The sequence below is a fragment of the Bombina bombina genome, chromosome 4 (assembly GCF_027579735.1).
Source record: "Bombina bombina isolate aBomBom1 chromosome 4, aBomBom1.pri, whole genome shotgun sequence".
In the NCBI taxonomy this organism is placed as follows: Eukaryota; Metazoa; Chordata; class Amphibia; order Anura; family Bombinatoridae; genus Bombina; species Bombina bombina.
The window spans coordinates 313,662,917-313,678,329 of NC_069502.1; the positions used below are offsets into that span (position 1 = coordinate 313,662,917).

Sequence of the window (15,413 nt, forward strand, 5' to 3'; positions counted from 1 at the left end):
AAATTACTGATTCAGGGAACATTTCTCAACAAGCTGAACCTGATGTGATTGCATTTAAATTTAAGTTGGAACATCTCCGCATTCTGCTTAAGGAGGTATTATCCACTCTGGATGATTGTGACAAGTTGGTCATCCCAGAGAAACTATGTAAAATGGACAAGTTCCTAGAGGTGCCGGGGCTCCCAGAAGCTTTTCCTATACCCAAGCGGGTGGCGGACATTGTTAATAAAGAATGGGAAAGGCCCGGTATTCCTTTCGTCCCTCCCCCCATATTTAAAAAATTGTTTCCTATGGTCGACCCCAGAAAGGACTTATGGCAGACAGTCCCCAAGGTCGAGGGAGCGGTTTCCACTTTAAACAAACGCACCACTATACCCATAGAGGATAGTTGTGCTTTCAAAGATCCTATGGATAAAAAATTAGAAGGTTTGCTTAAAAAGATGTTTGTTCAGCAGGGTTACCTTCTACAACCAATTTCATGCATTGTCCCTGTCGCTACAGCCGCATGTTTCTGGTTCGATGAGCTGATAAAGGCGGGTCGACAGTGATTCTCCTCCTTATGAGGAGATTATGGACAGAATCAATGCTCTCAAATTGGCTAATTCTTTCACCCTAGACGCCACTTTGCAATTGGCTAGGTTAGCGGCTAAGAATTCTGGGTTTGCTATTGTGGCGCGCAGAGCGCTTTGGTTGAAATCTTGGTCGGCTGATGCGTCTTCCAAGAACAAGCTACTTAACATTCCTTTCAAGGGGAAAACGCTGTTTGGCCCTGACTTGAAAGAGATTATCTCGGATATCACTGGGGGTAAGGGCCACGCCCTTCCTCAGGATCGGCCTTTCAAGGCAAAAAATAAACCTAATTTTCGTCCCTTTCGTAGAAACGGACCAGCCCAAAGTGCTACGTCCTCTAAGCAAGAGGGTAATACTTCTCAAGCCAAGCCAGCTTGGAGACCAATGCAAGGCTGGAACAAGGGAAAGCAGGCCAAGAAACCTGCCACTGCTACCAAGACAGCATGAAATGTTGGCCCCCGATCCGGGACCGGATCTGGTGGGGGGCAGACTCTCTCTCTTCGCTCAGGCTTGGGCAAGAGATGTTCTGGATCCTTGGGCGCTAGAAATAGTCTCCCAAGGTTATCTTCTGGAATTCAAGGGACTTCCCCCAAGGGGGAGGTTCCACAGGTCTCAGTTGTCTTCAGACCACATAAAAAGACAGGCATTCTTACATTGTGTAGAAGACCTGTTAAAAATGGGAGTGATTCATCCCGTTCCATTAAGAGAACAAGGGATGGGGTTCTACTCCAATCTGTTTATAGTTCCCAAAAAAGAGGGAACGTTCAGACCAATCTTAGATCTCAAGATCTTAAACAAGTTTCTCAAGGTTCCATCGTTCAAGATGGAAACCATTCGAACTATTCTTCCTTCCATCCAGGAAGGTCAATTCATGACCACGGTGGATTTAAAGGATGCGTATCTACATATTCCTATCCACAAGGAACATCATCGGTTCCTGAGGTTCGCATTCCTGGACAAACATTACCAGTTCGTGGCGCTTCCTTTCGGATTAGCCACTGCTCCAAGGATTTTCACAAAGGTACTAGGGTCCCTTCTAGCTGTGCTAAGACCAAGGGGCATTGCTGTAGTACCTTACTTGGACGACATTCTGATTCAAGCGTCGTCCCTTCCTCAAGCAAAGGCTCACACGGACATTGTCCTGGCCTTTCTCAGATCTCACGGATGGAAAGTGAACGTGGAAAAGAGTTCTCTATCTCCGTCAACAAGGGTTCCCTTCTTGGGAACAATAATAGACTCCTTAGAAATGAGGATTTTTCTGACAGAGGCCAGAAAAACAAAACTTCTAGACTCTTGTCGGATACTCCATTCCGTTCCTCTTCCTTCCATAGCTCAGTGCATGGAAGTGATCGGGTTGATGGTAGCGGCAATGGACATAGTTCCTTTTGCACGCATTCATCTAAGACCATTACAACTGTGCATGCTCAGTCAGTGGAATGGGGACTATACAGACTTGTCTCCGAAGATACAAGTAAATCAGAGGACCAGAGACTCACTCCGTTGGTGGCTGTCCCTGGACAACCTGTCACGAGGGATGACATTCCGCAGACCAGAGTGGGTCATTGTCACGACCGACGCCAGTCTGATGGGCTGGGGCGCGGTCTGGGGATCCCTGAAAGCTCAGGGTCTTTGGTCTCGGGAAGAATCTCTTCTACCGATAAATATTCTGGAACTGAGAGCGATATTCAATGCTCTCAAGGCTTGGCCTCAGCTAGCGAGGGCCAAGTTCATACGGTTTCAATCAGACAACATGACAACTGTTGCGTACATCAACCATCAGGGGGGAACAAGGAGTTCCCTGGCGATGGAAGAAGTGACCAAAATCATTCTATGGGCGGAGTCTCACTCCTGCCACCTGTCTGCTATCCACATCCCAGGAGTGGAAAATTGGGAAGCGGATTTTCTGAGTCGTCAGACATTGCATCCGGGGGAGTGGGAACTCCATCCGGAAATCTTTGCCCAAGTCACTCAGCTGTGGGGCATTCCAGACATGGATCTGATGGCCTCTCGTCAGAACTTCAAAGTTCCTTGCTACGGGTCCAGATCCAGGGATCCCAAGGCGGCTCTAGTGGATGCACTAGTAGCACCTTGGACCTTCAAACTAGCTTATGTGTTCCCGCCGTTTCCTCTCATCCCCAGGCTGGTAGCCAGGATCAATCAGGAGAGGGCGTCGGTGATCTTGATAGCTCCTGCGGGGCCACGCAGGACTTGGTACGCAGATCTGGCGAATATGTCATCGGCTCCTCCTTGGAAGCTACCTTTGAGACGAGACCTTCTTGTTCAGGGTCCGTTCGAACATCCGAATCTGGTTTCACTCCAGCTGTCTGCTTGGAGATTGAACGCTTGATCTTATCGAAGCGAGGATTCTCAGATTCTGTTATCGATACTCTTGTTCAGGCCAGAAAGCCTGTAACTAGAAAGATTTACCACAAAATTTGGAAAAAATATATCTGTTGGTGTGAATCTAAAGGATTCCCTTGGGACAAGGTTAAGATTCCTAGGATTCTATCCTTCCTTCAAGAAGGATTGGAAAAAGGATTATCTGCAAGTTCCCTGAAGGGACAGATTTCTGCCTTGTCTGTGTTACTTCACAAAAAGCTGGCCGCTGTGCCAGATGTTCAAGCCTTTGTTCAGGCTCTGGTTAGAATTAAGCCTGTTTACAAACCTTTGACTCCTCCTTGGAGTCTCAATTTAGTTCTTTCAGTTCTTCAGGGGGTTCCGTTTGAACCCTTGCATTCCGTTGATATTAAGTTATTATCTTGGAAAGTTTTGTTTTTAGTTGCAATTTCTTCTGCTAGAAGAGTTTCAGAATTATCTGCTCTGCAGTGTTCTCCTCCTTATCTGGTGTTCCATGCAGATAAGGTGGTTTTACGTACTAAACCTGGTTTTCTTCCAAAAGTTGTTTCTAACAAAAACATTAACCAGGAGATTATCGTACCTTCTCTGTGTCCGAAACCAGTTTCAAAGAAGGAACGTTTGTTGCACAATTTGGATGTTGTTCGCGCTCTAAAATTCTATTTAGATGCTACAAAGGATTTTAGACAAACATCTTCCTTGTTTGTTGTTTATTCTGGTAAAAGGAGAGGTCAAAAAGCAACTTCTACCTCTCTCTCTTTTTGGATTAAAAGCATCATCAGATTGGCTTACGAGACTGCCGGACGGCAGCCTCCCGAAAGAATCACAGCTCATTCCACTAGGGCTGTGGCTTCCACATGAACCTTCAAGAACGAGGCTTCTGTTGATCAGATATGTAGGGCAGCGACTTGGTCTTCACTGCACACTTTTACCAAATTTTACAAGTTTGATACTTTTGCTTCTTCTGAGGCTATTTTTGGGAGAAAGGTTTTGCAAGCCGTGGTGCCTTCCATTTAGGTGACCTGATTTGCTCCCTCCCTTCATCCGTGTCCTAAAGCTTTGGTATTGGTTCCCACAAGTAAGGATGACGCCGTGGACCGGACACACCTATGTTGGAGAAAACAGAATTTATGTTTACCTGATAAATTACTTTCTCCAACGGTGTGTCCGGTCCACGGCCCGCCCTGGTTTTTTTAATCAGGTCTGATAATTTATTTTCTTTAACTACAGTCACCACGGTACCATATGGTTTCTCCTATGCAAATATTCCTCCTTAACGTCGGTCGAATGACTGGGGTAGGCGGAGCCTAGGAGGGATCATGTGACCAGCTTTGCTGGGCTCTTTGCCATTTCCTGTTGGGGAAGAGAATATCCCACAAGTAAGGATGACGCCGTGGACCGGACACACCGTTGGAGAAAGTAATTTATCAGGTAAACATAAATTCTGTTTTTTTCTTTCATAATTCAGATAGAGCATGCAATTTTAAGCAATATTCTAATTTACTATTATCAAAAAAAAATTTGTTCACTTGGTATCTTTATTTGAAAAAGCAGGTATGTAAGTTTAGTAGCCGGCACATTTATGGTTCAGAAAGAAAAATTTATAATAGGAGTAATTTAGAACTGCTTAAAATGACGTTCTGTATCTGACAAATGAAAGAAAAAATGTGGATTTCATATCTCTTTAAGGTTTAAGGAGGATAAGATAGGTATGATTTCTATATTTGGGACAGGTGATTCAGAATGTCAGAGGGATCAGAGGATGCCATTCTCAGTAAAAGATATGACACTGGTCCTATAATAATTCTAGGCAGTAGGGGTTAATAGTGTCAAATTCATCCCATACAAATTTCAGGGATTCATATGTATGTAAGTAGGATAATTTGTATGGTTACTACTCGCCATGCTATTGTTTTCTTAACTCACCATAAGCTTTCTTCAAAAATGCTTTATTTTTTAACCCCTTACTGGTGCCAGTTGGTCAAGGTTTACATCTTCATACTTGGAGGTTAGGTATTCTTGCGGTGCATATTCACAGATCGTGACTTTGTTGGCTTTTTGACAGCTTTATTGAGCACTTCAGGTGAGCGTGCATGATACACAGTAGGAGCTTTATATTTCCTTCCATAAGGCAAGGAGAGTCCACGACTTTATTCCTTACTGTTGGGAAATACAACACCTGGCCACCAGGAGGAGGCAAAGACAACCCAGCCAAAGGCTTACATATTCCTTCCACTTTCCCTATCCCTCAGTCATTCTGGATCGAGGTTGTTTGCTGTTTTTATTTAGTTTTTAACATAATCTGTTCCTTTTTATGTTTTAATGGTTTTTTCCAAATTTTTTTTTTTTCCAAATTTTTTAATTTTCTTTTTTTTACTAAAGGAGAACGGTTTCATATTCCTTTAATAAGATTCTATCATATCAGACAAATGTTTGATATAAACTAAATTACTGAAATATTCTGAAACTCTAGATATAATCTTAACTTTTCTCCCATCACATTAACAGGTTATTTGTTTTGTAGGTTTTGAATGCTCAGAAGGCTGGCTATAAGGCTGCTATAATATACAACGTGGATTCGGATGATCTTATCTTAATGGCATCCAATGATTGTACGTATTCTTATTTTTATCTTCTAGAATTTAGTTCCACAAATGAAGCAAAATTAATAAAGTTGGTTAAGAGGGAAAAAAAACTACAAATGTTATACACACAAAATAAAGATAGAAGATAGTTGTGTATTTATTTTTTTATTTTGTTTACCACCCTTTTTTCCCATATGTGTTTGGCCAAACTTCAAAGAATAGAGTCCAGCACTTTTCATATTCTTTGAATGTTAACATCGCTTGGAGACTCCACTTTCCTCCATCAGTGCACACACACACACACACGTTAAAAGCACCATTCTTCTTAAATAAAAAGCAAGTCACTATTAAAACATTAAGAGCTGCAACAACTAATCAATATAATCGATAATAATCGAATATTATCGATATACTCGATAATAGATTATGAAAATAGTTGTTAACAAATCTCATAATCAATTAGATGGTTTGCACACAGTACCAGATGCTTCACTCTGATGAACTTCTGCACATGGTATTGTATTTTATCGTTATGTCCTTGCGAAAAGGACTTCTACAGAGTAAGTTTAAAACTACTCCTGGCTTATGTGCAACCCAAAAATAGGAGTCATCATCATTTGGATTGTTTATATTAAATCAGGTGTTTTAAAACAATGCTTTGCATGATATAGTGCTGAGCTTGTTATTTACACCTAGCCCTAGATTGATGGGAGTTATTTGAATTGATGTGCACTATTATCTGCTTGCACAATTATTAGCTGATTGCATGCTATTGCTGATCATATGCACTGTATAGATAAACATGTAAGGCTTTGTCCTGTTTAGCAATTATGACTTGTTGTTGTTTTTTTTTTTTTTTTTTTTTAAAAGTTGTGATTTGTACCAGATTCAACCTCTATAAGTGTATATTTGTTATTTTAAGAGCAGACTAGATATTTCTCTTGTTAAGTGTATCCAGTCCACGGATCATCCATTACTTGTGGGATATTCTCCTTCCCAACAGGAAGTTGCAAGAGGATCACCCACAGCAGAGATGCTATATAGCTCCTCCCCTAACTGCCATATCCAGTCATTCTCTTGCAACTCTCAACAAAGATGGAGGTAGTAAGAGGAGAGTGGTGTATTATAGTTAGTTTCTTTCTTCAATCAAAAGTTTATTATTTTTAAATGGTATCGGAGTGAACTATTTCATCTCAGGCAGCATTTAGAAGAAGAATCTGCCTGCATTTTCTATGATCTTAGCAGAAGTAACTAAGATCCACTGCCGTTCTCACATATGTCTGAGGGGTGAGGTAACTTCAGAGGGGGAATGGCGTGCAGGTTATCCTGCAATAAGGTATGTGCAGTTAAAATTTTTCTAGGGATTGAATTTGCTAGAAAATGCTGCTGATACCGGATTAATGTAAGTTAAGCCTAAATACAGTGATTTAATAGCGACTGGTATCAGGCTTATTACCAGAGATACATACTCTTATAAAAGTGAAATATAAAACGTTTGCTGGCATGTTTAATCGTTTTTATATATGCTTGGTGATAAAACTTATTGGGGCCTAGTTTTTTTCCACATGGCTGGCTTGATTTTTGCCTAGAAACAGTTTCCTGAGGCTTTCCACTGTTGTAATATGAGTGGGAGGGGCCTATTTTAGCGCTTTTCTGCGCAGCTAAAATTACAGACAGAGACATTCAGTTTGCCTCAGCAGTTCCCTGCATGATATAGGACATCTCTGAAGGGCTAAAAGGGCTTTAAAAGTCGTGTTTGAGGAAGGTAACAGCCACAGGAGAGCTGTGGCAGTTGTGACTGTTTTTAAAAAAACGTTTTTTTCATTGTCATTCCGTTTTTGGTATTAAGGGGTTAATCATCCATTTGCATGTGGGTGCAATGCTCTGCTAACTTGTTACATACACTGTAAAAATTTTGTTAGTGTAACTGCCTTTTTTCACTGTTATTTCAAATTTTGACAATTTGTTTTTCTTAAAGGGGCAGTAACGTTTTTTATATTGCTTGTTAACTTGGTTTAAAGTGTTTTCCAAGCTTGCTAGTCTCATTGCTAGTCTGTACAAACATGTCTGACACAGAGGAAAGTACTTGTTCATTATGTTTAAAAGCCATGGTGGAGCCCCATAGGAGAATGTGTACTAAATGTATTGATTTCACCTTAAACAGTAAAGATCAGTCTTTATCTATAAAAGAATTGTCACCAGAGGGGTCTGTCGAGGGGGAAGTTATGCCGACTAACTCTCCCCACGTGTCGGACCCTTTGCCTCCCGCTCAAGGGACGCACGCTAATATGGCGCCAAGTACATCAGGGACGCCCATAGCGATTACTTTGCAGGACATGGCTGCTATCATGGATAATACCCTGTCAGCGGTATTAGCCAGATTGCCTGAAATTAGGGGCAAGCGTGATAGCTCTGGGGTTAGACGAGATACAGAGCGCGTAGATGCTGTAAGAGCCATGTCTGATACTGCATCACAATATGCAGAACCTGAGGACGGAGAGCTTCAGTCTGTGGGTGACATCTCTGACTCGTGGGGAGGTGTTAGCTGCTCTGAATGACTGTGACACAATTGCAGTGCCAGAGAAATTGTGTAGACTGGATAAATACTATGCAGTGCCGGTGTGTACTGACGTTTTTCCAATACCTAAAAGGTTTACAGAAATCATTAATAAGGAGTGGGATAGACCCGGTGTGCCGTTTTCCCCCCCTCCTATTTTTAGAATTTTTTTTCCAATAGACGCCACTACACGGGACTTATGGCAGACGGTCCCTAAGGTGGAGGGAGCAGTTTCTATTTTAGCAAAGCATACCACTATCCCGGTTGAGGACAGTTGTGCTTTTTCAGATCCAATGGATAAAAAATTAGAGGGTTACCTTAAGAAAATGTTTATTCAACAAGGTTTTATTTTACAGCCCCTTGCATGCATTGCGCCTGTCACTGCTGCGGCGGCATTCTGGTTTGAGGCCCTGGAAGAGGCCATCCATACAGCTCCATTGACTGAAATCATTGACAAGCTTAGAACACTTAAGCTAGCTAACTCATTTATTTCTGATGCCATTGTTCATTTGACTAAACTAACGGCTAAGAATTCCGGATTCGCCATCCAGGCGCGTAGGGCGCTATGGCTTAAATCCTGGTCAGCTGACGTGACTTCAAAGTCTAAATTACTCAACATTCCTTTCAAGGGGCAGACCTTATTCGGGCCTGGTTTGAAAGAAATTATTGCTGACATTACTGGAGGTAAGGGTCATACCCTTCCTCAGGACAGGGCCAAATCAAGGGCCAAATAGTCTAATTTTCGTGCCTTTCGAAATTTCAAGGCAGGTGCAGCATCAACTTCCTCTGCTTCAAAACAAGAGGGAACTTTTGCTCAATCCAAGCAGGCCTGGAAATCTAACCAGTCCTGGAACAAGGGCAAGCAGGCCAGAAAGCCTGCTGCTGCCTCCAAGACAGCATGAAGGAACGGCCCCCTATCCGGCAACGGATCAAGTAGGGGGCAGACTTTCTCTCTTCGCCCAGGCGTGGGCAAGAGATGTTCAGGATCCCTGGGCGTTGGAGATCATATCTCAGGGATATCTTCTGGACTTCAAAGCTTCTCCTCCACAAGGGAGATTTCACCTTTCAAGATTATCTGCAAACCAGATAAAGAAAGAGGCATTCCTACGCTGTGTGCAAGACCTCCTAGTAATGGGAGTGATCCATCCAGTTCCGCAGACGGAACAAGCACAGGGTTTTTACTCAAATCTGTTTGTGGTTCCCAAAAAAGAGGGAACCTTCAGACCAATTTTGGATCTAAAGATCTTAAACAAATTCCTCAGAGTTCCATCATTCAAGATGGAAACTATTCGGACCATCTTACCCATGATCCAAGAGGGTCAGTACATGACCACAGTGGACTTAAAGGATGCCTACCTTCACATTCCGATTCACAAGAATCATCATCGGTTCCTAAGGTTTGCCTTTCTAGGCACTACCAATTTGTAGCTCTTCCCTTTGGGTTGGCTACAGCCCCGAGAATTTTTACAAAGGTTCTGGGCTCCCTTCTGGCGGTTCTAAGACCGCGAGGCATAGCGGTGGCTCCTTATCTAGATGACATCCTGATACAGACGTCAAGCTTTCAAATTGCCAAGTCTCATACAGAGATAGTTCTGGCATTTCTGAGGTCGCATGGGTGGAAAGTGAACGAAGAAAAGAGTTTTCTATCTCCTCTGACAAGGGTTTCCTTCCTAGGGACTCTTATAAATTCTGTAGAAATAAAAATTTACCTGACTGAGTCCAGGTTATCAAAACTCCTAAATGCTTGCCGTGTTCTTCACTCCATTCCGCGCCCTACGGTGGCTCAGTGCATGGAAGTAATCGGCTAATGGTAGCGGCAATGGACATAGTGCCATTTGCGCGCCTGCATCTCAGACCGCTGCAATTATGCATGCTCAGTCAGTGGAATGGGGATTACACAGATTTGTCCCCTCTACTAAATCTGGATCAGGAAACCAGAGATTCTCTTCTCTGGTGGTTATCTCGGGTCCACCTGTCCAAGGGTATGACCTTTCGCAGACCGGATTGGACGATTGTTACAACAGATGCCAGCCTTCTAGGTTGGGGTGCAGTCTGGAACTCCCTGAAGGCTCAGGGTTCATGGACTCAGGAGGAGAAACTCCTCCCAATAAATATTCTGGAGTTAAGAGCAATATTCAATGCTCTTCTAGCTTGGCCTCAGTTAGCAACACTGAGGTTCATCAGATTTCAGTCGGACAACATCACGACTGTGGCTTACATCAAACATCATGGGGAACCAGGAGTTCCCTAGCGATGTCAGAAGTCTCCAAGATAATTCGCTGGGCAGAGACTCACTGTTGCCACCTATCAGCGATGCACATCCCGGGCGTAGAGAACTGGGAGGCGGATTTTCTAAGTTGTCAGACTTTTCATCCGGGGGAGTGGGAGCTCCATCCGGAGGTGTTTGCTCAATTGGTCCATCGTTGGGGCAAACCAGAACTGGATCTCATGGCATCTCGCCAGAACGCCAAGCTTCCTTGTTACGGATCCAGGTCCAGGGACCCAGAAGCGACGCTGATAGATGCTCTAGCAGCTCCTTGGTCCTTCAACCTGGCTTATGTGTTTCCACCGTTTCCTCTGCTTCCTCGACTGATTGCCAAAATCAGACAGGAGAGAGCATCGGTGATTCTGATAGCGCCTGCGTGGCCACACAGGACCTGGTATGCAGATCTGGTGGACATGTCATCCTTTCCACCATGGACTCTGCCTCTGAGACAAGACCTCCTAATACAAGGTCCTTTCAATCATCCGAATCTAATTTCTCTGAGACTGACTGCATGGAGATTGAACGCTTGATCCTATCAAAGCGTGGCTTCTCCGAGTCAGTCATTAATACCTTAATACAGGCACCAGGAAAATCTACCACAAGATATGGCGTAAATATCGTCATTGGTGTGAATCCAAGAATTACTCATGGAGTAGGGTTAGGATTCCTAGGATATTGTCCTTTCTCCAAGAAGGTTTGGACAAAGGATTATCAGCTAGTTCTTTAAAGGGACAGATTTCTGCTCTGTCTATTCTTTTACACAAACGTCTGGCCGAAGTTCCAGACGTTCAGGCATTTTGTCAGGCTTTAGTTAGGATTAAGCCTGTGTTTAAACCTGTTGCTCCTCCATGGAGCTTAAACTTGGTTCTTAAAGTTCTTGAAGGTGTTCCGTTTGAACCCCTTCATTCTATTGATATCAAACTTTTATCATGGAAAGTTCTGTTTCTGATGGCTATTTCCTCGGCTCGAAGAGTCTCTGAGTTATCTGCCTTACATTGTGATTCTCCTTATCTGATCTTTCATTCAGATAAAGTAGTTCTGCGTACAAAACCTGGGTTTTTACCCAAGGTGGTTTCTAACAAGAATATCAATCAATAGATTGTTGTTCCATCATTGTGTCCTAATCCTTCTTCAAAGAAGGAACGTCTTTTGCATAATCTAGACGTAGTCCGTGCCTTGAAGTTTTACTTACAAGCTACTAAAGATTTTCGTCAAACATCTAACCTGTTTGTTGTTTACTCTGGACAGAGGAGAGGTCAAAAGGCCTCGGCAACCTCTCTTTCTTTTTGGCTTCGGAGTATAATCCGTTTAGCCTATGAGACTGCTGGACAGCAGCCTCCTGAAAGGATTACAGCTCATTCTACTTGAGCTGTGGCTTCCACCTGGGCCTTTAAAAATGAGGCCTCTGTTGAACAGATTTGCAAGGCTGCGACTTCGCTTCATACCTTTTCAAAATTTTACAAATTTGACACTTTTGCTTCTTCGGAGGCTGTTTTTGGGAGAAAGGTTCTACAGGCAGTGGTTCCTTCCGTTTAAGTTCCTGCCTTGTCCCTCCTATCATCCGTGTACTTTAGCTTTGGTATTGGTATCCCACAAGTAATGGATGATCCGTGGACTGGATACACTTAACAAGAGAAAACATAATTTATGCTTACCTGATAAATTTATTTCTCTTGTAGTGTATCCAGTCCACGGCTTGTAGTGTTTCCTTTCTCGGCTTGTTTCGGTCGAATGACTGGATATGGCAGTTAGGGGAGGAGCTATATAGCAGCTCTGCTGTGGGTGATCCTCTTGCAACTTCCTGTTGGGAAGGAGAATATCCCACAGTAATGGATGATCCGTGGACTGGATACACTACAAGAGAAATAAATTTATCAGGTAAGCATAAATTATGTTTTTTCCCCTCACCTTATAAATGGTTATTTACCATTGGATATAGAATTTTAAGATATTTTTTATTTTAGAATGAAGTCCAGGCTTACTTTGAGAGGCCCCTTATCAAGGAGGAAAACACTTTGTATTGGTGGAGCTAAATATCCCACCTTGGCAAAACCATAATTGTGCATCTCAAGCACCTCAGCACAATCTGAGCACCTCTTCTCTGCTGCAGGCAAAATAGCTTTCAAAAAGAGAGCCAGCCTCAGCCAGGAACATGTGGACATTTTTGTATCTCAATGAAACGTTTATGAAAGAATGATTAACAGAATGTTATAAACAGTGACAATCTACTTCTTTCTAGTTCTACCTCTGTGGTTTTGTTTTGCTTAATTATAGAAATGTGCTCTGCTGCTTAAAAATTGGACAACCAGTTGTGTTAATGTAAAGTTTTAGTCTAATGTTTTTATATTTGTTACACTGAGTATGTGGATTTTATTTTAAATACAGGGAAAAAAAATAGATATTTTTTTTATCAGATTAATCGGGGAAAAAAAATCAGCCGATTAATAGATTATGAAAATAATCGTTAGTTGCAGCCCTAAAAACATTTGATACCCGTCTGGTCCTTAATCATCAGTTTATGCGTTGGAAAATACATAAATATGTAGGAAGAAAAAAAGCACACAGAACAGTCAAACAACTGCTACAGTCATTAGTTGGTCCACCTTTATCGCTTTGTGGATGCAGCATAGGTGTGCTCTTGCTCTTTAGTTTAGTCTTCTGTGGACTTGTAAGAAAAAACAAAACAGATGCATTTTTAAAAACTGTACAAAAAAGGATCTTGTATTCCCTTTTTAGAATTTTGAACAATGGGAAGAACATAAAACAGACATCTAAGGTTTACACGTTTTATTCAAATGCTCAACACCTGCTTGAGTTTTATTCAAGATTAGACTTTCATGTGTTAAGCTGCTACTAAGGAATGGTCCTTAGTAGCAGTGTAAAGGGATATGATAGTCAAAATTAAACTTGGAAGAATCAGAGCATGCATGTGCTTTGTTCTCTTGGTATCCATTATTGAAAATTTAATATGCACATACCCTACACTAGTGGGAGCTAGCTGGTGATTGATTCCTGCATACATTTTGTTTCTTGTGATTGGCTAACTAGATGTGTTCATCTAGCTGCCAGTAGTGCAGTGCTGTTTCTTCCACAAAGGATAACAAGAGAATGAAGCATATTTGATGATAAAAGTAAATTGTGAAAGTTGTTTAAAATTGTTCTTTCTGAATCATGAATTTCATTTTTGGGGTTTCCTGTCCCTTGAACACATGAGGAAGGGATGGTTGGTTAAAAACTAACGGCTAGATTACGAGTTTTGCGGTATGAGTGAAAAAGCATCGTTATGGCTCTTTTTCACTACCGCTGGTATTACGAGTCTTGCAGGTTTAGCTGTACCGCACACTTTTTTTGGCTGGAACGCAACGTAACTACCGCAGCTTTCAAAAAGTCCTTTTTCAATGGGACTTCCATAGCGCGCCGGTATTACGAGTTTGCCTGGGAGGCCAAAAAGTGAGCGGTACAGCCGATACCATCAAGATCCATACCGTAAAAAAAGTCAGTAGTTATGGGTTTTATGCTACAACGCCGTAAAATAAAACTCATAACTAAAGTGCTAAAAAGTACACTAACACCCATACACTACCTACTAACCCCTAAACCGAGGCCCTCCCGCATTGCAAACACTAAAATAAAATTAACCCCTAATCTGCCGCTCTGGACATTGCCGTCACTATAATAAACTTATTAACCCCTAAACCGCCATACTCCCGCATCGCAAACACTAGTTAAATATTATTAACCCCTAATCTGCCGCCCCCAAAGTCATCGCTACCTACCTACACTTATTAACCCCTAATCTGCCGCCCCAACGTCGCCGCCACTATACTAAAGTTATAAACCCCTAAACCTAATCCTAAGTCTAACCCTAACACCCCCTACTTTAATATAATTAAAATAAATCTAATAAAAAATTCCTATCATTAACTAAATAATTCCTATTTAAAACTAAATACTTATTTATAAAATAAACCCTAAGCTAGCTACAATATAACTAATAGTTGCATTGTAGCTAGCTTAGGTTTTATTTTTATTTTACAGCTAAGTTTGTATTTATTTCTCTTGTTAAGTGTATCCAGTCCACGGATCATCCATTACTTATGGGATATTCTCCTTCCCAACAGGAAGTTGCAAGAGGATCACCCACAGCAGAGCTGCTATATAGCTCCTCCCCTCACTGCTATATCCAGTCATTCTCTTGCAACTCTCAACTAAGATGGAGGTCGTAAGAGGACTGTGGTGTTTTATACTTAGTTTATTTCTTCAATCAAAAGTTTGTTATTTTTAAATAGTACCGGAGTGTACTGTTTATCTCAGGCAGTATTTGGAAGAAGAATCTGCCTGCGTTTTCTATGATCTTAGCAGAAGTAACTAAGATCCTTTGCTGTTCTCACATTTTCTGAGGAGTGAGGTAACTTCAGAGGGGGAATAGCGTGCAGGTTTTCCTGCAATAAGGTATGTGCAGTTAAAATATTTTTCTAGGGATGGAATTTGCTAGAAAATGCTGCTGATACCGAAGTAGTGTAAGTAAAGCCTTAAATGCAGTGATAGCGACTGGTATCAGGCTTATTAATAGAGATACATACTCTTATAAAAGTGTATTTTAAAACGTTTGCTGGCATGTTTAATCGTTTTTTATATATGTTTGGTGATAAAACTTATTGGGGCCTAGTTTTTTCCACATGGCTGGCTTGATTTTTGCCTAGAAACAGTTCCTGGAGGCTTTCCACTGTTGTAATATGAGTGCGAGGGGCCTATTTTAGCGTTTTTTTGTGCAGCAAAAATTACAGACACAGACATCCAGCTTCTTCCTGCATGTTCCAGGACTTCTCTGGAGGGCTCAAAAGGCTTCAAAAGTCGTATTGAGGGAGGTAACAAGCCACAGTAGAGCTGTGGCAGTTGTTGTGACTGTTTAAAAAACGTTTTTGTCATTTGTTATTCCGTTTTTGGTATTAAGGGGTTAATCATCCATTTGCAAGTGGGTGCAATGCTCTGCTAACTTGTTACATACACTGTAAAAATTTCGTTAGTATAACTGCCTTTTTTCACTGTTATTTCAAATTTTGACAAAATTTGTGTTTCT

The 15,413-nt window shown here is 41.8% G+C and overlaps 1 protein-coding gene across 3 annotated transcripts in view; it reads left to right on the top strand.

Moving 5' to 3' along the window:
- The window catches only part of RNF13 (ring finger protein 13), a 691,540-nt gene that overhangs the window by 372,280 nt on the left and 303,847 nt on the right, over window positions 1-15,413 (top strand). For all 3 annotated transcript variants that reach the window (XM_053710032.1, XM_053710030.1, XM_053710031.1), the window contains one exon: window positions 5,450-5,537. In XM_053710032.1, the coding sequence (XP_053566007.1) occupies window positions 5,450-5,537 (88 nt within the window). The remainder of the gene's footprint in view (window positions 1-5,449; window positions 5,538-15,413) is intronic.